We start from the raw sequence: 22,961 nt of genomic DNA on the forward strand, positions 1-22,961 counted from the left end.
TTCACAATAGCAAGACTGTGGAACCAACCTAGATGCCCTTCAATAGACGAATGGATAAAAAAAATGTGGCATTTATACACAATGGAGTATTACTCTGCATTAAAAAATGACAAAATCATAGAATTTACAGGGAAATGGATGGCATTAGAGCAGATTATGCTAAGTGAAGCTAGCCAATCCCTAAAAAACAAATGCCAAATGTCTTCTTTGATATAAGGAGAGTAACTAAGAACAGAGTAGGGTCGAAGAGCATGAGAAGAAGATTAACATTAAACAGGGATGAGAGGTCGGAGGGAAAGGGAGAGAGAAGGGAAATTGCATGGAAATGGAAGGAGACCCTCAGAGTTATACAAAAGTACATACAAGAGGAAGTGAGGGGAAAGGGGAAAATAATATAAGGGGGACAAATGAATGTCAGTAGAGGGGGCAGAGAGAGAAGAGGGGAGGGGAGGGGGATAGTAGAGGATAGGAAAGGCAGCAGAACACAACAGACACTAGTATGGCAATATGTAAATCAATGGATGTGTAACTGATGTAATTCTGCAATCTGTATATGGGGTAAAAATGGGAGCTCATAACCCACTTGAATCAAAGTGTGAAATATGATATATCAAGAACCATGTAATGTTTTGAACAGCCAACAATAAAAAATTAAAAAAAAAAACAAAAAAAAACTCAAAAGCTTAAAAGATATATATATATCACACACACATGTGTATGTTTGTGTGTGTGTATTTAACTCTTAGTTTCTTTTATTTTTTCAAGCAAGAACAGAAAAGAAAAATGTTAGGTTAGATATTAGGAAAAACTTCCCAAGTAAAGTTTTAGCTCTTAAGATATTCTAGAAGAGGTAAGCTTTCTTTTGAGGATGACTGGACTATGGTCTTTCCTGGGGCAGGAATATAATAATTTATCTCCCAGTTGCCCAAGAGTCTATAAACAAGCATAAGTCAATAGCAAATCAGGAGATAAGAGAATCTTGAGAATAATTTTCATGAATCCATAATAATACAAATGCCTTGACTGCAGTGTGAAAGAATCTGTCTTATTTAAGGAAATAGTCAGAACTGGGATATTATTTTGCTTAAAAACATAAAACAATTTTCTTTTTGGCCAGCTAGATTTTTCTATAACTTCAACTAAAGGGACAGGAAGAAGAGATGGTAGTTCTTCTCATCATAAGGCTTCTTGGATAATGTGGCACCTATTTACTCCATAGAGAAATACAAAATGAAAGTCTGATAAATGTTGCAACCTTTGCTGCTGTGGATTTTTCTGGATGTCATTACAAAACACTGTCTAGAGGCTTAAACATAGGTGACAGATTAAAAAAAAAATTATGGACCATGAAATAAATTTTTAAAGATATAAACAAAACCTCTAGTGATGAAAAATTTGGTATTATAGCAATGCTTCACATCAATCATAAAACCAGGATTACATCTCAACCAATCTACTGCTTTTAAATGTTTGCAAAATCTATCAGGGGTTGAGGTGGACGGTCTTAAGACCTCAGGATATAATGTTTAAACATGCATACATGCACGCATAAAAACACATAAAGCACCAGAAAATATATTAATCTTTACTAGGTAAATGCTTTGGCATTGTCATTTGGGTGGTGGCCTTCTACCTAGGAAATCTTTGGATATGAAAGGAATGACCCTTTACTGTTTTAGGCTGGTGGCACAGAACACAGGCATAGCCTTTATGCTACCCAGAAAGGGTATGATTTATCATGTGTTAAATTAAATATTGTACAAAATATTCAATGTAAAAACAGTATTTAAATATCCACAGTTAAGACAGCATCATGAATTTAATAGAAACATTATCAAGTATTTTATTATGGATCTATGGGTTAGGAGTAAATAAAATAAAGATGAAAATAATAAATAACAAATTATGGGTATGGGTTACACAAAAACTGAACTCTAACTAGAGGATCTGTGCTCATAGAAAAGCCTGAATTAGCACTGTGGCATAACTTTGAGAAAATATATAAATGAAATAATTAATACAAATTAAATATGTTATATGCACATAGTTTTTAATGATTTCCCACTTAAATAAATCAGATAAATTACAAAACTACTATCCTCAAATAAGAAATGAGGACATTAATAATAATCTTCCATCTTGAAAATTCACAAAGGTAATTTTAGGTTAACTTTAATTTTCTTTCTTGAATGAGTTGTATGATGTTTATTTTAAAATTAAATTTCTGAACTTTAAAAATGCCACACAGGCTAGCAAGGGCACATTCCTATGGTGGTATGTTAATTCAAAGAAGGCTATAGAATTTTATCTATAGATCATTCAAGTATCTTTGCCAAATAATATCAGAAATTTACTATCACAACTTTTATTTAAAAATAAAAACTGAATGTTCAGTTTCCTTTGGGAGTCTACTATGTGAAAGTGATCCTATCACTACCATCTTTGAAAATGGGTCTCAATTCATGTATCCCAGACTGCAACATCCAAAGAATAGTGTTATCCCTGAAAGCTATAGTTATAGAAAATTCATGCAGTCCCAGTGTTTTTCTGGTAATCATTATTATCAGTTTCTTCCTTCATTAGCTATCTGGCTAGCTCTCCTAACTTTTCCTATTTTATGAATATCATTAAAATATTTTTGGTAATATACTTTCAGTTACCTATTTTTTGATGTACTGCTAAACTGGCATTCTGGAGACAAGCAAGCAAACAAACAAAATACAAACAAAAAAGGCTGAATTTATAATAGCTTTCTATTTTAAAATCATAAGTACTTCCATCATGACAAATTAAAGATACCAATGATATGTCAATAATTTGAAGTTGGGAAGAAATGTATACAACACATTTTAATGAGCTGAATCAAGATGCCTGAGGCACAATACTGAAGAATAAATACCACATCCAGTTTGTTTATTTTCATAGTTTATCAAAATATACAAGAACATTTTTGGTAGTTTCCAAAATGTTTGGCTTAAAAAGATGATGGTGAATCATTTTTAGCATAATTAAAGATTTTAACTAACAACAAGCAAAAGCTAAACCATGAAATGACAGAAAAATGCTTTTTTCCAAATGAGAATTTTATTTAGAATAAAAATAAAAGGTTATATCTAATTTATTATAAACAGTGCTCACTGTAAATAATATCACTATAAATAATACCACCAGAAGCTCACAAGCTCTACACAAATATACACACTCATACACAAAAATGTATGTCCAAAGAGTAGTGTTAGCCCCGTGTGTGTGTGTTAGAGATTTTGAAATATTTGATGACTACATTTATGATTCATAATTGAAAATTATCATTATATATTTTGAAAATTCAGCTGAAATACTGTACTGCACAGAAATGATGTAATAATATTTTTGACCATTGGTTACTTCTATAAAGTTATTACATTAAAGCCTTGTAGTATAATGTAAAAGAAGACAACACCAAGCAAGAGGGTTGGAAAACTTTATTGTGAAGGGCCAAAAAAGTAAATATTTTAGACATTGAAAATCATGCAGTCTCTGTCATGAATGCTGTCCTAGTACTGTAGCAGGAAATCACCCAGGTTACACATGTGAATTAATGATCCTGCCTGTGTTCTAACAGACATTCTTCACAAAAACAGGTGGTAGATGGATTTGACTTGTGACCTGTCTGTAGTTTGATGACCTGACTTATACTTGTACTGAATCATTTTTTGAATCTTCGTAGCTCTGCTTTCAATATAATTTTTCTTTTATTCATGAAACATTATTAGAGTGAACCAAACTGTTTTTTCAAATAAAATTTCCCCAGTTAGGAAAACTGTTGGCTTATTAGTGTCTTTTATACAACTCAATCCTGTAGCTAACCAACTGCCAAAAGGACAATGCAATTGAAAATAAAATGAATATGTTTGTGGACATAATTTCTTTTGTATTGCCATACCATTATTTCATAGTTTACCATAAAGACAGAGCCTTACCACACAGTAGTAAAAGAGAAAATCTTCATATTAAACTAAAAGGTATTTAATATGAGTACATTCATTTTTCTTTGTTTTGAAATCTCTTATTCTTACCTTCCATAAGTTTCCCTGTCTGTTCTGCACCTCCCCCAGGAAGAATTTTGGCAATATAGGCTCCAATTTCTCCACCATGTCCAGGGATTTCTTTACCACCTACAATTCTGATTCCTAGTCCATTACCTGTATTGAAGAATTAGCAAGTTAGTAATAATTCAAGAAGAGACTATATTTATCATAGTTTTAGAGAAGACAAAAAGTGGATCTGGCACCAGAAAGCTAAATATAACATCAGCAATAAAAGTACTTTATGCTGACTTCAATTTCATATACTAACACATTGCCAGTTTTTAACCAGATATATTATAAAAATTTTATAAAAGGATATTCTCAGTGTAACAAAATCTTGAGTATTCACCTATGAAACTTAGGAGCATCTTACAGAAAATCAGTAATGGCTGTCATAAATTGAACAGAGGATGTGAACATACATAGGACTTCAGCTGATAATGTGAAAACATGATTATAACCTACGAATTATTTGTCACTTTTCAATCTTCACTCATCAATTTATATTGCTTGTGGCATAATAACATTGATCTTGATTGATGACCCACTTAGTAAATTGTTTCTTACCCAAGACAGGTTTATCTATAATTAGCTAAATGGAAAGATGATCAATAATAATGAGAAACCTAATTGAGATAGGTAAAAACTGTTAATATTTTAAATTTATGTGTTTTTTTCCTAAATCAGCTAAAAACTCGTGAGAGGACATAGTACCAAATGCATTTTCATTGTAAATGCTAAAAATATTTTACCATAAAGCATTAAAGGAAAGCAGAATTCTTCATCTTTAATAGAATGCACAATAAACTACTTAAATTGAAATTCACTGAAATTCATTCATTGATTGAAGTACTATTTTCAAATTCTTTCAGATTGTCTTTCAAAATCTCCAAATTTTAAAAGCTCTTGCTTTAAAATTTTGTTCCTTTTCTACTTTATTCTTAAAAAAAAAAAACAATGCTATAGGAAGCATCTATACATTTTAAACATTCAGCCACCACTAACACTGAATTATGTAACCTTCCTGTCACTTGAAAAACAAGGATATATTCTGGTAAAATATTTCTTCCCAGTTGTGATGATTCCAAATAATTCCTTCCCTCCTTTCCTCTCTCTTTCCTTCTTTCTTCCTTCCTCTCTCCTTTTCTACCTATCCTCATTTCCTACACTTTATTTCCTCTGTTTCTTAACCAATATAGGTATTCAGAAGATTTAGAACTCCATGACCAATGTGATTCTGCAACCTGTGCACTCAGAAAAATGAGAAATTATATCCCATTTGATTCAAATGTATGATATGTCAAGGTCATTGTACTGTCATGTGTAACTAATTAAAACAAATAAAAAAAATAAAAATGAAAACAAGTTGACTATGTTTCTAAATGCCCTGTATTAGAGTTCACAGTTAAACAGGATACTAGCTCTCCTTACCCCATCTGTGGAGATTTTCTGCTACATGTTTCTTGGTCTAGCATTACTGTTGTTAGCATAAATTATTTATAATGTAAATTTAACATAACTGTATGAATGTGTTTTATTAAGTGATTTACTCCTCCGCTAAGTTTGGGTAAAGACAGATGCGTTCTTAGATATTAGAGTTTAAGGAATCACCAGGACTGAATCTATAATATCACATTTGATGTGTGTGAAGAATTTAGCCAGGATTCACTCAATTAGTTAGGTCTAATTTTTTTCAATGTACTAAGGAAATTTTAGAAATTATAAAATGAGTATTTTTAAATTACTGGCTATAACAAAAGGTTATTCCTTTATTTATCTTTAGGAATAAAAGTATGTTCACAACTAACACTTTGCTTTCCGTGGTGGAATCACTCACAAACTGTAATCCATTATTTGTTCAAGATTGCATAACACTTCACTTGGATATTAAATTTCTACTATAGTTAGCATATCAATATCAATATTTGGTCAGTCTAAGAACTCAAAGGTGATTTACAAGATTTATTTTTAGCTTATAGGGATATGTTTAAGATCACACTGTTAAAATTTCTCAAAAAATATACTTTTATGTAGATTATGGCAGAGGAAGGAGCTCAGGGCACTGGCTTTGCATATATCTTTTAAACCTAAAATTTAGAATGCAAAGGTAGCATGTAAAAATAGTTTTAGCACTATATGATGTGTGGTACAACCATATGCTAAAAAGTCTCAAATAGATCTAAGATCATCACACCCTTTTAAAGGTATAGCTAAAAGATTAGTTGTGAAATTTCAAAATCTATAATTAGTATAAGTGACTATTCTACAATTTGGTTATAGCCTCATTTTGAAGATAACAGTGACCTGAGGTTAAGTCATTGGCTCCTTACAGCTATTTGCTTTTTAGTGACTGAACACACTCTAGAACCCTGTGGTAGGATCAGTGATAGGAAACCAAAACTATATCCATCTTGATAAACTAGAATAGAGAATAATTATTTCTGAGTTATGGTGAAATAAAACCTCATAGTGAAATCAAGTATTCAAAATATTATAAAATGTACTTTATGGAATTCAGGGTGGATGGTATAATGGAATAAAACATTATCATGAGAATACTGTGAAAAATAAGATTATATACATGGAAAGTACTTCAGGTGCATAATCAATTTTCAAAAATTACTGTTAACTCTTATTGATATTCCTGCAGTTTTTAATATAAAAAATAAAGTTGCATAAAATATTAAAAATTTGCACAGCATGGGAAATAATAAAAAGACCCAAGGAAGATAATATTTTTGGTAGTTTTACAGTAGCTTCTTGTACAACTTGGATATTATAAAAATAATAAATATGAGATTTAAAATTCGGTCATTTTGATTTTATATTTCTATAGCTGCATTTTGATATTTTATCTATTAAACATAGACAAAATATTTTCATAAAATTTAATACCACTCTTCAAATCTAGAAAGCAGAATGTCAACCTAAGTTTCAGTAAATTCAAGAAGCAACATTAATTTTGATCTGAAATGGTCCTTGGCAACTAATATTTCTTTAACCAATTTTTTTCAGCAAAATCTCCTTTGCATCTTTTGCTTCTGTTACAATTAGAAACATTGATAAAATGTCTCCTCAGATGCCATGAAATGCATTGGTTCTTGTTCTGACTTCACAGTATGGTATAGTAGAGAATATAGTTCTTTAATAAAGAAAACCAGAAGATAATGCAATTTCACAATATATAAGTATAGCTGTGGTAAAGGAAGTCTTATGGGGTAATTTCAATTCAGAAAATATTTAAAGCATGTTGGGAATATAATATTTGTAGGGCAGAAAAGTCCAATGATAAAAGTACCAAAACACGAAGAAAAAATATTACTTCTAACTTTAGAATTACAATTTAAATATATTACTAGTTATTTGTTTTTTAATTGGTCCATTATAATTATAAATAATAATGAGATTCATTATAGCACACTCATATATGCACATGATTTGATCAATCTCATTCCATAGTGCCTTTCTTTTTCTTTCCCTCCTTTCTTCTCCTCAATCTGCTTGTTTTACTCTATTAATCTCCCATTATTATAATTATTATTTTAATTAGTACACTATGATTATATACATAAGGAGGATTCACTGCAGTATATTTATACATGGACATAGAACAATTTGGTAAATTTAATTTCCTAGTACTTCTCAAAGCCCTCTCCTCTTTCCTCCCTCTCAGTCCCCTTTCTGTACCCTATCAGTCTCCCTCCTTTTTTTTTTTAAGATCCCTTTTTATTTGTTTTTTTCTCTCCAGTTTCCATACATGAGAGAAAATATTTGACCCTTGGCTTTCTTAGTCTGGTTTATTTCACTTAGCATGATATTCTCCAGTTCCATCTATTTACCAGAAAATGACATAATTTCATTCTTCTTTATGGTTGAGAAAAACTCCATTGTGTATATATGCGATATTTTCTTTATCCATGTGACAGCTGACGGACTCCTACATTGAGTCCATAACTTGGCTACTGTGAATTGTGGTGCTGTAAGCATTGGTATGCAGATATTACTATACAATGCTGATTTTAGTTCTTTTGGATAAATACCATGGAACATTAGACTTTTTTAAAATGTTTATTTTTTAGTTGTAGTTGAACACAATACCTTTATTTTATTTATTTTTGTGTGGTGCTGAGGATCGAACCCAGGGCCTTGCATGTGTTAGTTGAGCACTCTACTGATGAGCTACAACCCCAGCCCACAGACTTTTAAAATCTCTATTTGTAAGTACTTGATGAATATAATATGGTATTAGGTGAGTGAACTCACTTTTTATGAAAAAAACAAATATGAGCATATTTAAGGAAACTCTTTTAATTTCCATTTAAGTTTTTATTTAAAAATCTAATTTTATGTTTAGTGATATGTTACATAAAAAGATTTGTTTTTTATTGTATCAAAAAGAATGTTTCTATTTTCATCATTAAAATTATTTATGAAAATATTATTAAGTCATAATTAGAGCATTAAACTTTGACATAAAGTACTTATTTCATTTAAAAACTATTATATGATACATCTAAGTCTCAAGGAGAAGTGAAATTTACACAAGTAAATATACTATATCATATAGAATAGTGGTAGGTAAATAAAATATAATTCATAATAAAGTTATCATAAAATGAAAATAAACTGCATATATTCTTTAGTTGGAAGAAAGTGATAACACACTTGCTGTACAAATATTAATGTGGATGAAATACCAAAGATAGTGGAAAAGTGTTCAAAGGATGGTTCAGTTAAACATATGTTTGTTTAGTTTAAATGTTAATTATACTCTTAAGGTTATGAAAGCTTATTTTCATATTCCTTCACCTACAAATTTCTATTACAAATTATCAATGTAATATTTAGGAAAATTAACCAAATTATATGAAACATGCATAGTAATTTCCCCTTGTGTCCAATAAAATGCTATAATTTGTTCATCAACACTGGAATACAGAGAACTAAGAAATATTTCACTATTTTTCCTTTTTTTCCCCCCAGTCATGTTTTGCTCACTGCAGGAAAACCTTTTCTACAGACACAACAGTATTGATCACCTTAACAACAACCCAAACTTGACAGTTTTCAGGAGTATTAAAATGGAAACACACGAGTGCCAAGCCAAGATATTTCCTCTTAGTTTTAAATACATATCCACATGCATGAAAAGCAATTTAGCTAGGTGTGGTGGTGCAGGCCTGTAATCCCAGAGGTTTGGGAGGCTGAGGCAGAAGGATTCGAAATTCAAAGCTAGCTTCAGCATTCAGAAAGTCCCTAAGAAACTTAGTGAGACCCTGTTTCAAAATAAAAAATCTAAAACATGGGGCTAGTAATGTGGCTCAGTGGTTAAGTGTCCTGGGTTCAATTCCTGGGCAGGGGGAAAAAAAAGTATTTTATTCTTTGAAAGGTTTGAAGAGAATATTTCATCTAATATTTTTATGTACTTAAATTTACACTTGGATTTTGTAACACAATATAAATAATAATAAGGCAAATATGTAATGTTGGAATCTAAGAATATACAAAAGGATATCCACATTCAAGTTAGCACATCACATGACTGAAAGGACCAATGGAATGGGATATATAGATGACAAGTGAAAATATACAATAGAGGACGTTAGTATTCTGATTTCATTGAACATTTTTTTTCAAATGAAAGATGATGAGTGTGCTGCTCAAGTAATTTTACTTAAAATAATAGATTCTCTTCTCTTGACATACTTCAAAAATAATTCTCACAAATTTTTTCCCACATTGCCACATTCATAAATGCATTCTTCATTTCTGCAATGACATACAATTTCCTTTTCTCTTCATTTTATCTTCCCTAATGCAACTGCAAAATTACAACCATAAAGATCAAGTCTGAAAGATTTGCCTGATACTTCTGTAAGAAGAAACAAAATAAATTTATTCCATTTAGCAGTTCTTAGGGTCCAGGAAAAAATTATTGCTGACAAGAAATTGGATGACCCTTTTAAAAAATATGGTCAGTTTATAGGTATGTCCTTAATATTAAATTATACTGAATGAATCTATTTGTATCAGAGTAGATTAAGATATTAATCTTACTGATGGCAGGCCAGCGCTAGTGGTGGGGTCATTCACGATGTCTGTTAAGAAAATTGTTTAATTGGGAAGATACATATGTATACTTTTAGAGTTACTGGAAATAAAATAGTTTGAATATACATTAGTGCAAAGCTAAGATGCACCTTCCAAAGTAAATGTCACTTTAATTACAGAAAATAGAAGGAGAAAAATACTATTCTAATTCAAAATTGAGTAGTATGTTCCTTTTGTACTTTTGGATATAATATGGGATTGTGGCAGACATACTCTATCGAGATCACCAATGAATCATTTTCCATATAATCCCTTTCCTTAACAGCTAGAACTTGTGACTTGCTTCTATTCAATAGAATCTAGTGACATCCATGGAACTCACTATCATGATTATTGGATATTATAAAAGGCTTTGTCTTAGAAGATTTGAAGAAGAGATTTCCCTGCTGGTCTTCAATTAGTAGGTTGCCAAGCCTGAGAAGCAAGCCGTAAGAGAGGGCCATGTGGCAAGACAGAGAGGAAGGCCTCTAGATTCTGAGTGGCCCCAGCTAAAGTCAGCTAAGAGTCCTACAACAACCATATCAGCTTGGAAGAGGATCCCCAATCTCCAGAAAGAACATAACCTGGCTAATACACTGATTGCAACTTCATGAGAACAAAACCAGGGCATTCAGTTAAGCCATGCCTGGATTCTTGACTCATGAAAACTATGAAATACTCAGTGTGTGTTGTTTTGAGCCACTAAATTTGGTGTGCAGTTATAGAAAACTAAAACAAATATTTGAACATTCCCTCGGTGGCAGAACCTGCATAATATTTATGCTTATAGTAGTGAAAACAGTGATTAACATTGTGATAGAGTATAGGGACAAAAGGAAAAATAGGTCATGAAAAGACAATTTGACCTTCATGAAGACAAGAGAAGTACTGTTTCAGTTCTTCAATGTTGGTGCTCTGGAATGTTTATAGTAACTACATATCACATAGACTACACTTAAATATACGCTTGAATGAATAATGAATAGATGAATAGTGAAGCCTATTTCTCTCCAAGTGAGACTAACGCATCAGTTAAAATAATGTTAAAAATATGTATTATCTTCTATTCTTAGAAAATGCCTTTAAAATTACATTGTTTTGTTAGGTCTTAAAATAAATGAACAAACAGACTAGAAAAAAATTCTATTTTACACATGAAAAGGTAAGATTTGGGAGGTTAATAGACAGCACAGCTAATTTACTGTAAAGCTGGAGAGCAGAATTCATGCTCTTCTTACACATGAGTGACTTAGCCATTATCTACTGACTGGTGAATGCCAGTCCACCTGGTTTGGAGTCTTAAAGAATCAGTTTGATTCTTTAATCAACACTCTCCGGTCCCTCCTTTCCCTCACTCAATTGTAGAGAAACGGTAATGAGAGAGGGTGCCATTGGATCATTAAAAGGAAAAACTAACAATATGTCAGTCAAAGGTATGTGAGCCCCCATCTGTCAGTCCAGATGAGAGAAAGTATTTCTGGCCCAAGTATCTGTTTTCATTCCATGCTCATCTTTATCAAACATTATAAAGATGTAACTATTATGTATTTTTGTATTATGGCTTTTCGTATACTTATGAATAAATGTATGGATTGATATTTAAATATCTTGGTATGTAATATATGAAACAATACATGTACAGGCCTGGTAACATAATTATTTCAATAACCACTATTTTGGGCAAGAGTTGAGAAACTGTTTCATGGAGAAAGCTACTAAAGTAGCTGAGTCACTTTAGGGATATAAATAAATCTAGGTGTCCAGATTATTTTTATACTGAAGGCTGAAATTGTTCACATCACAATTAATTTGCTATTGGTGAAGGAGGTATTCGAAATATTTCAAGAGCTTCTGTCTTCCAATATCCATTAGGGAATATTTTTTCTTTTCTTTTTTTCTTTTATTTTTTTACTGAAGACTTATTTAGTACAATTATTTTTGGTTATTTTCATTTCTCTACTGAAATTACCGCAACTATCTGAAATGGATAAGAAATAGGTTACATGGTATTAGATAACTAGGGCAAAAATATCCAAACAGTCCATTAAATTTTGCTTTTAAAAAAAAGTCAACTGCTTTTTAAATTTATTTTCATCTAATTTTCGATTACATAAGCTTTACTGATTTCCAATTTTCAAAACATGACTTCAAAATATGACTTCAAACAGATGGATTATTTGGGTTTATTCTATTTATACCTTGTGCCAATGTTTTACTTTATTAAATATTGCCCTGGATTTCACTATCCTTCCTTGGATACATTTATCATAACATTCCTTTGTGCCTCATAAATATATGTATATGTGTGTATATATATTATATATGTATAATATTTTATATATATAAATAATGTGACAATATTACTTTGTATTTAAATTACTATCTGATTTTTCTCAAGTTCTTGAGTATCATATTCATGGACGGAAGAAAACAGAAAGTAACTAACATTACTAGACTTTATCCTGTATGAGGCAGGAAAAATTCTATATAACCTTCTTGCATTGTACATTAAGCTATCTCTGTAACATTCTGAGTTAGTATTATCTATACCATTTTCTGAACAAAGTATCTGAGACTAAGGAAGGTTAGAAACTTGCCATAGGTTGTTCAGGACACAAAAAGGCTAAGATTTGAACTCTTTATATTTTCTTTACTCCTACATCATTGTTTTTTTTTTTTTCTGTTTTCTCCTGGTCATTATTTCAATTGCCAAGAAAATATTCTAGAGGATCACTAATCCTACTCCTGCAGTTGAATACCATTTTTTTTCTTCCTCATTTCTCTATGGCCAATTTATGCACATTATATGCTTGTATTCTTATATTTCACATTAATATTATAATTTATCCTCCTTTCTTATAGGTTAAGTATCTGGAATGTTTTTACTGTCCTATGGAATTAATTATTCATTCCTTTAATTTCATTTTACTATGAGTGCACAGAAAAGTGTGCTAAACCATCTACAGCTGGGTTAAAGACTACAATGTCACTTCCTTAGCTGGGATACAATGTACAAGCAATATTTGTCCTGACAGATGTCAAGAAAAGTAGTAGTGCTCTGGGGGAAGTAGCCCTGACCAAAAACAACAACAACAACAACAACAACAACAAAAAAAAAAAAAACAAACAAACAAAAAAAAAACCCTACTTTTGTTACTGAAGAAGTGAATCCAAGGTTTCACCAAAATTTACCTGGAAGGAATTAGTATTTTAGAACAGATTCAACCTGAACCTTATTTTATCTCTATAGCCTTTTGCTCAATTTGTTCCAAAAATAAGGATTTCAATGAGTAATTGAGTCACATACGATTGCACTGTTAAAATAATAAGAGAGAGAAAGTCATTTGTGTGGTCAGAGGGAAACTTGGGTGTCCAGTCGCCTTCTTAGATGCCTTCTGCTCCGCAGAAGCCTCTGCAGTAAAGATGGAACATGCAAGTCCTCCAGGTGGCAGCTATCCTTATTCTTGAGCTTCCAGAAGAAGCAGAGGAGGGGATACAATTGCCCCTTAACTTTCTATTCTAAGAGTTGGCTGGCCTGAAAAAAAAGTTACTTTTCTCATGAAATGTTCATGTAAATGATGTTGGAGAAATGTTCAGTGGGCTATAGCCAGGTTCATCTAAATCGTGCTTGGAATGTGGAGTTGCTCACTTTATTTTTGCTACTATTCCTCTTTATTTGACACAGCATATTTGAGAACAGCAGCCTGGCCTCAAACAAAGGTGATCAAATTTTTTAAAAAATAAAGGTTGAACTTTTTAATCATGATTAAACTGTCTTCAAAATTCAAAGTTGAAGCATATACCCTTTTTAAAAATATCTTATAAAGGGGGGTTTTATTTTCATTGATTGTAATGATGCTAATAGTGCCTATTAAATTAAATTCAGGCTCTTCATTTGTCTACCTGGCCCAGGTTCTAACTATTTAGAGTGGTTCCTTTTGTATAATCTGTTACAGCAAAGCAAAATTAAGTAAAAATAATTTCCTATCTCACATATTAAATTAATGTCCCTGAAAGGAAATAAAAAAGGGCTAATTGTGGTCTAAGGTCTAAAATGAAGATAACACTATGTGCGGCTTCGTTGTTAGTGACATCAGAAGAGCTGAACCACAGATCTCTTCCCCTCCCTGCTCTGATGGATAAGGTCCCCTAGACAAACAACCCTCCTTATCAACCAGATCAGGTGCAGCTCCTGTGTGTGTGTGGGGGGGGGTATTATAATTTCCTGTCAGTCTAAGCAATTATTTAACCAAGTCAGTCATATCCTGCAGGAACCAGGGACACTTCAATTCCAAAAAGCCTGCCTGTCCCACAGCCCCTGGTTGTTCTCCTTTCCCAAATACCAATCTCACATTTCCCTGTGTCCTATGGTATCCTTCTCACCCAACCTGTGAGTATCTGTGACTGATAAACTGCTATTGATCTCACCCGTTTAATGTTAGGTGTTGGGTATCCAAAACTTGCCATAATCATAGTATGACAGGAAACCCTCCCTCACCAAAAAAGGAGGCAATTAAACTATTAAACATAGGAAAGAATATTTTGATAATTAATGACAGAAATAATACTTAAAGCAACATTGAATATAAAATTTGACCCCTGAACTAAAGTTAATTTTTTTTCTTAAAACTATATCATTTTATATATCTACAGCAAAGAGTAAATGAAAAATAATTTCTTAGCTTGGAAGTGCAAATTGTTAGAATTTTCTAGAAAGAAATTTGATATGATGTCTAAAAACATCTAAAATATTTTTTTCTTTTACCCAGTAATTTTACGTCTTAGACTAAAATTTTACTTTTAGTCTAAGGAAAAGATCATGGCATTTGTAGCATTGTTTATTGTAGTGAAAAAGTGAAGACAGTACAAATATCAATCAATTGAAGAATGGTTAAAGTAAATAAACATTGATACAATATAATAAAACTACTCATTAAATTTATGTTTCTGAAGAATTTTTGATGTTGTATCTATTAATATGCATTTTTAGGAAATTTATACTAACATGTATATGTGAACTACATTACAATGTACTTTTAATGTGTGTCCATCTGTATAAAAAATGCAGGTTGAATATGCTTGTGTAGAACTTCTGACCAATTGGCTAGCCACATAGCTATGCAGACCGAACTTCTAGGAATAGGATTTAAAAATAAAAGAACACAACAATAATAAAAATAAGATGATTAAGATGATGATTATAATAAAATAGTAATAATAATACTAATAAAACAAATGCTGAGTAGACATCTCATATTACCCATACCAGAGGAGAGAATTCTCCTTAGTAAGAAAATACACATTCAGTGATAGATTCATATATTATGCAAAATATCTGATTTTCAACAAAAATATATGATACATGGAAATAAACAGGAAAGTATGATCCATATTCAGGAGAAAAAGAACAATCAAATGAAATAATCTCTCAGTGCCCCCAGACGTTTTGTGTAATAAACAAAGACCCTAACGTTCCTATCATAAATATGTTCAAAGGATTAAAAATTGTGCTAAAAGAAATAAAGTATAAAACCAATGATTTAAAAGTAAAAAACTTCAACAAGGAACAAAAATTACACAAAAGAAGGCAAGAGATGTCATAAAATCAAATGAAATAATAAATTACTAGTATTTTCAATAGTATACTTGAAGTGGCAGACAGAAGACTATGCAGATTTGAAGACAGACCAAAGAAATGACCTAACCTGATGAATAGAAAGAAAGATGAAAGAAAGATGAACAGAGTCTCAGACATCTGAGAGCCATCAAGTGAATAATCATGTGAAATGGGAATCACAGAATTAGATGAGTGAGAAGAAGGACAACAAAAATATATTTCAATAAACAACAGTGCAAAACTTCTCAAATTTGAAGAAAAAGCTTTCATGTGCAGCTCTGAGAAACATAATCAATCCTAACTGCAATGAACAAAGAGAGATCCGCACCTAGGTACATCACAATCATATCTAAGCTGAGAAAAGGAGACAATCTTAAAAGGAGCGTAACACTTCTGACTGCATTCAGGCCTGGTTAGCTTCTCATTGGGAACAAAGGGAGCCAGAAAGCAGGAAAATGTCACTTTTGAAGTACTAAGAGGAAATGACTGTTGGTCAGGAATTTCATATCCCGGAAAACTAACTGGAAGTGAAGATGAATTCAAGACATTCTCTAATAAAGTCAGAGATGTAGCTAGCAGGTTAAAAGGAAATGTCCCTAGATGGTAACTCAAACTGACAGGAAGAAATGAAAAGCACTGGAACATTCTCTGATATAGTACATATTCTACATTATAAAACACGTCTTAGTAAAATTTGAAATGACTGAAATCATACACAGTAGATTCTGTAGCCACAATAGAAAAAAAGGTCAATAACAGCAAATAACAGGAGAAATCCCTGGACATTTGGGAATTAAAATGTTTCTAAATAAAAACTGAGTAAGAAAAGGAAGGAGATTAAAAATGCTTCGAGCTGAATTAAAATGAAAATAAAACGCATGGAATACAGCAAAGCAGTGCTAAGAGGAAAAGAAAGAGCTATAAATTATATCAACAATGGAGGAAGTCTCAAGACAACAATCTAACTTTCCACTTAAGAAACAAGAAGAGCTAAATAAACATAAAATAAGTAGAAGGAACAAAACAAATGATCTTTAGATAAGAAATTGATAATATGCAGAAAAACAGCAGAGAAAGATCAATGAAAACAAAAGTTGGTTCTTTTAAAAAAACTGGTACAATGTATCAATCTTCAGGTAGACACATCTTGGAAAAAAACTGAAAAGATGCAAATAATCCAAATTAAGATTGAAGAAGGGAACATCATCATGGACCCAAGCAAAAAGAAATGAACTGTAAAAAATAGTATGAATAGACTAAAACTTAGGTGAAATGGACACATTTTTAGAGACACCCAAATAACCAAAATTGAATACAGAAGAAATGTAAATTCTAGACTTATATGGAAACACACTGAATTAGTATTGAAAAGTCTTACCACAAAGAAAAGCTCAGGCTATATGACTTCTTTTTGTGGAGTTCTATCAAATTCTCAAAGAACAGATACTACTAATTCTTCAGAAACTCTTTTTAAAAATACAGAACAGAGTTTCTGGGTGCAACTAAAAATTGTGATGATGATTCGATAACTGTAAATTTACTAAAATTATGTACTTGAACATTAACAATGGATATTTATAACATATAAAGTTTTTATCAATACAGCTGTTATAAAAAGGAACTATTCACATTTGGTATTGCTACTAAGATCCAATGAAATTTATTATAAATTTTCTATCATTAATAAAGACTCAAAGGTCTTTAAAAGACTCATGAAGAATAAAAAAATAGCCACTATTTCCTAAGAAGATACTGCTATATCCTGAAGCTAGACATTTTTAATGTTCCTCACTATTAAAATTGCTAAGTAGTCTTCCCAGCCTTGCAGATGTAGCCAGTCTATTATGGAACATACATAGCAAATGCCTTTATTTAAAATCACAAGAATTTCTTTGGCTTGTTTCAAACAGCTGTGTTTCTGGAGCCATAAGACTGAATTCTAAATTTAAAAAAAGAGAGTCTCATTTCTTGAGCATTGCATTTTATTCTTTTTTCTGATCATTTCTTTCTGAATAAAGGGAATTAATATTCGGTGGGTATGTAGTAAGTACAAAATTTTGTGTTAGGTTCACTTGGGATTATGTGAAATACATGGAGCTCATCGGATATTATAGGTGAAAAAACTTATTCTCAAGATTTAAATAAATGTTAGAACTGAATTCCAATATGGGTCTTTATGATTCCAAAAGTCATTATCTACTTTCTTCACTCTGTTGCCTTGTGCTAAGTTGAGTAAAGACTTCAAAAACTATTGTACAATTTTTGAAAAATACCTATCAACTGTATCTTTACAGTTTACATGATAAAAGTTAACGGATCTATTTTATAAAAATTAAAGATCATTTAGTAGGAGGTTATTTTATATATTTCTCTGAGTATATTACACAATTACAAATTATGATGCACATGGATAGTATATGTATATACCCTTATTTATATATAGGTCTGGGTATAAGTTCCTTAGGTTTTGTTTCAGTTCCTTCTACAATTTCATTGTAATAATTACTTATATATCAAGTCTTTCTACTACATCATCAGTAAATTGAGGATTAGTTTATTCCTTCTATTCACATAGCATCCAAATTGATTTAAGTTGTACTATGGGTATTAAATGGACAAATACTGATAAATAAACATTTAAAAAATGTATGCAATATGAGTTACAAAAATATTTACAAAATAGAGTTTGAGTTATATAAGATATTTTAATGAAGAGAAATAAAGCATATATGGTTTTTGTTTGTTTTTAACCTCTGCAAACATCTTTACAGAGGTGGCTCTCAAGCTTTTGGGGTCAGGTACTATTCACCCTCTAATATCACTGGGGACCTCAAAGAGATTTCAATTGTATGGCTCTATGTACATTTCCTGTAGAATAAATTAAAATGGAGAATTAAATTAGAATATTTATTACTGCACTTCAAATAATGTAAGTACATTTCATGTTAAAATAAGTCACATATTTTTATGAAAAAATAACTATTTTATAAACAAAAACTTATGAGAAGGATGATGTTGGTTTACATTTTTCAAATTTGCTTAACTGGGGCTTAATGGAAGAGAGTTTAGTTCAGATCTGATTCTGTATACAATCTCTTATGATTTCACACAGTGTGTAGCCTCTGGAAAAGTCTTTTGTGTATTCACAGAAGGATGAGAGATAAGGGCAAATGTTGCCTTAATATGTCTATGAATACAATTTTGATCTGAGGATTCCCTCAAGGTATCATGAGAATCATGAGGGTTCAACTGTCATATTTTGAAAATTCTACAATGGATATGTTAAAATCACACTTTATTCATGTTTCTTATTTTGAAATTATTTTTGTTTCTAATACATAAAAATACTTATTTAATTCACTAATTGAGCTTATTTTACATTATTTTTAAATAAATTTTTTATGCTACAATCAGGAAGATTTGTCTGATAAAATATTTAAAAAGGTACACAGTATCTCTACTTTCAATGGGTTTATGCAACCAAAATGAAGATTGTTTTCTTCTCTGCTGGGAGTGCAGGTATTTACTACATTTTACTTTTTGCTTTTTCCTTGCTTATACTTATCTTGCTTTTCAAAGGCAGTTAAACTATTGGTTTGGCCAGCTTTTTCAGTATTGATAAAGCTATTAGACACTGCTGTCTATCTTTAAACATGAGAAACAGGAATTTTAAAAATTTACTATGGATAATTTCATTCATATAAAAATTATAAGACTATAATAACACCCAAATGCAGTTAATCTTCCAGCTCCAAAAATCATGCAAGAACTGTCAATTTGGTTTTATCTATCTCTATACCATTTCCAGACTTAGTTTATTTTGAAACCAATCCCAGAAATTATACCATTTTATCTATAAAAATTTATCATGCATTTCTAAAAATGGTAATTATAACTAATAACAATATATTGTGCTTTTGAAAAATGCTCAGAAAGCTATAATTAGCTATATTTAGTTACTACACAATGTATACATACTTCAAGACATCATGATGTACATGATAAATATACCCAATTTTGTTAATTTAAAAAGATATGCCCAATAGAAACATTTACACAAAATGGCAATCATGGATAAAAACCATTAAGAAGTCATTAATATCAACACATGTTTATTCAATCCTATTAGGCTTTTGAGCAGAAAATATCATAATATATCACCAGGAGCATATATATTCTATTCCAGGGTTTACCTGCTCACAGACATTCTCTGCCAAAGACTGCCCTTTATAACTTTAACTTTGCATATACCTGCATTTAAAACAACATAAAAATTCAAAGACTTATTTAAAAATATTACAGATTGTTTCAAACATTTAATTTAGCAAAGGATGATATTTCCTATACATATGTGGGCAATATATTCAGCAGCAGTCAGTAAAGGGAAACAGAATGAGGAAAATGTTGTATTATTATTTTGGGTAGATAGCAAAAGAAAAAGGGGGCAGGTAGAGAGATTATATAATACATTGTTAGAAAAATTTTATTCAAAATAATAATCCTCTTTCCTCATTCTGTAAAATAGAGGAAATTGAATTTCGTTTTGAGGGTAGAATATAACAACAAATCAATAGCACTTATTTTTGCTATTATATTTTAAAACTTTTTTCTATTTGAAGTAAAAGGACAAATTAAAAATAAATTGCAGGAAATGAATAATAAGGCTGAGGGGATAGTAAAAATAACAATACAGGTAGAAAACAGATACCACTGTAATAGACTATTGATGATATAGGAAAAATGATTTGAAGATTTCTGTTGTAAATCTTGCACAAATAATTTTGGCATTGCTGGAGAGTATTATGTTGTTTTGCTTTATGAGCTGGAGGACTGAAATCATATTCTGTAATAACTTCTACAAAGGAGCCCCTGGATTTTAAAGATCTACCCATGGAATTTTCATTAGTGCTTAAAATACAGTCTGAGTAGCAATATAATAATTTGAATTATCTGTCTCTGGCAAATGAAAAATGACATAGTCTTAAAGGAAAACAATAATATTAGAGTCCTAATTGATTCATTCTCTGTGATAATAGATGAAAATTGCTCAAAGAAAAATCTTTTCATATTTACATATTCCATAGTCAGATTTTAGACTAAACCCTCTTTGTTTTTTTTGCTGTATAATACTTTATAAATCCCCCCAAAACCAAATCATGTTACTATATGCCATGTTCCATCTACTGCCTATACATATATTCACACATTAATACTCATATATGAATATTTTCTGTTGGTATACAGCGTTCACAAAACAAAAAATGTATAGTACTTGAATGAGAAGGTGGAAAATATTCAGTTTTTGAAATTTCATTACCTTTGAAAAAATGCTTCATCTCACTAACTTAAACAATAAAATGTATTTGTAATATAGAAATTCTATTATCATTCATAAATTTCACATTCATGAAAGACAAAGGAAGACTGAGGAACTCTCAGGTTGTAGGTTATGCAGGAGTCATGAAAATTAAATCTAGTGACAGATCCTGTATTAGATCGTGAATTGGGAGGAGTGGGGGTAATGGATTAGTGGGGAAACTCAAAATTTGTATAAAGATTATAGATATCTTAAAAATATCATATCATGCTAATTTGGGGATAGAGTTGGATAGATGTTACATTAAGAAATTGAACAAAGATTGAGCAAAAGAACTGTGTGTACTATTCTCCGAAGTCTAAAATTATTTTGAAATAAGAAGTTAATATTCCATTATGATAGAGTCTTCTGTCATGAATAATTATAAAGAACAAATAAAAAATATTCAATTTTCATCTTCAGTTTATAAAAAGACACGAATGAATGAAAACAGCATAATTGACAGTGTTTTCATTGAGTAATAGAGGGTAAAATATTCATTTAGAAGAACTTAAGATAGTTCTTTACTTTCTGTATAAGAATGTTTTATATTCCTAAAGCCAGTGACAGCATTCCTTAATAGAGCAATAATTATGGAACACTATCATACCTTGTACGTGTAAGAAATATAGTTAGTGATAAGAATGATCTAAGCATGTATAACTTAGTGACTTCTCACATTTAGGACCATTTCAATGATGTCTTTTATTTTCAGCCTGCTTATTTTTGGACACTTTCTAAAAAACAATTTTGATATGAAAAGTGGTTTTATAAAATATAATGAGTCTTTTAAACTGAAATGCAAATACATGTTAAACTGACATTAAAATAAAAGAGACTAGATTATTTGATTTACTTTACCTGAAACTGTGTGATCCTTAGAGTCTCTTGTTATTTTTATTCTTGCATGAGGAAAGATGTAGTGCATGGTCTTCCCATTCATCTGTATAATCTAAGACATACATGTGACAAGGTGAAACATAATGTCAAAGACACAAAGTACAGTATACAGACTTTAGACTTTTTCATTTAAAAGCACATTGTTTAAATCAATGAAAATGCATTGGAAGATTGTCAAATGATAATTTAAGCATTGCATACTCATTGTATATAATGATTATATTTGTTTCTGAGTTCATAATGAACATTTATAACTAATTATTCTTGCAAAGTGATTTGTCTTATTTGGGAAATTCATGAGTGCATGTAATAAGAGGTCCTAGAAGGTGTCTTTTATAACAGCCAGATGTAGTTATTATTGATGATGATAGAAGATGTAAATGCAAAATTTTCAAATTCTGATTTTGTTATGCACAGGCTAGAAATGCAAAAGCATTTTAAAATATTTTTCAGCAATTTAGTAGTGCAAATAGAGAAAAAACAGAGAAAGTTCCCCCCATTCTATCATTATAATTAGGATTGCTTTATGTTTAAGTTGCTTGATTTTATTGTTGAATTGTATTTCTGTTAAGCACATCTAGAAATCTTGATGTATGACAAATTTCACTTAAATAAATGAAGTCTTTGCTCATTCTAATAAATTCTAAACTTCCTTTGTATTCAAAGGTTGTGTTATTGATAGTGTTATTTCTCATTTATTATAGAAGCTTCTTAAAAGGAGTAACAATTCAAGCTATTATTGCAAGTCTGTCATTTCAATTCTTATTATTGAGACTTGAACATAACAATGCTATAGACTATTATGGTTGCTTCTACCTGGTGAAACGATACTTCTCAAACAAAAGTAAATTAGTGAATAGAAACTTGGCTTTATATTTTACAGAATTTTGCTTTCAAAAGAGACTTGTGAAATACTGAGAAATAGAAA

At 30.8% G+C, this 22,961-nt stretch overlaps 1 protein-coding gene across 3 annotated transcripts in view; it reads right to left on the reverse strand.

The window, feature by feature from the left end:
* Pclo (piccolo presynaptic cytomatrix protein) overlaps positions 1–22,961 on the reverse strand; it is a 418,833-nt gene that overhangs the window by 121,287 nt on the left and 274,585 nt on the right. For all 3 annotated transcript variants that reach the window (XM_048786243.1, XM_015488416.2, XM_048786242.1), the window contains exons 9-10: positions 21,995–22,085; positions 4,059–4,184 (exon numbers count right to left, since the gene is read on the reverse strand). In XM_048786243.1, the coding sequence (XP_048642200.1) occupies positions 4,059–4,184; positions 21,995–22,085 (217 nt within the window). The remainder of the gene's footprint in view (positions 1–4,058; positions 4,185–21,994; positions 22,086–22,961) is intronic.

The sequence above is a fragment of the Marmota marmota genome, unplaced genomic scaffold, assembly GCF_001458135.2.
Source record: "Marmota marmota marmota unplaced genomic scaffold, marMar, whole genome shotgun sequence".
NCBI classification, from domain to species: Eukaryota; Metazoa; Chordata; class Mammalia; order Rodentia; family Sciuridae; genus Marmota; species Marmota marmota.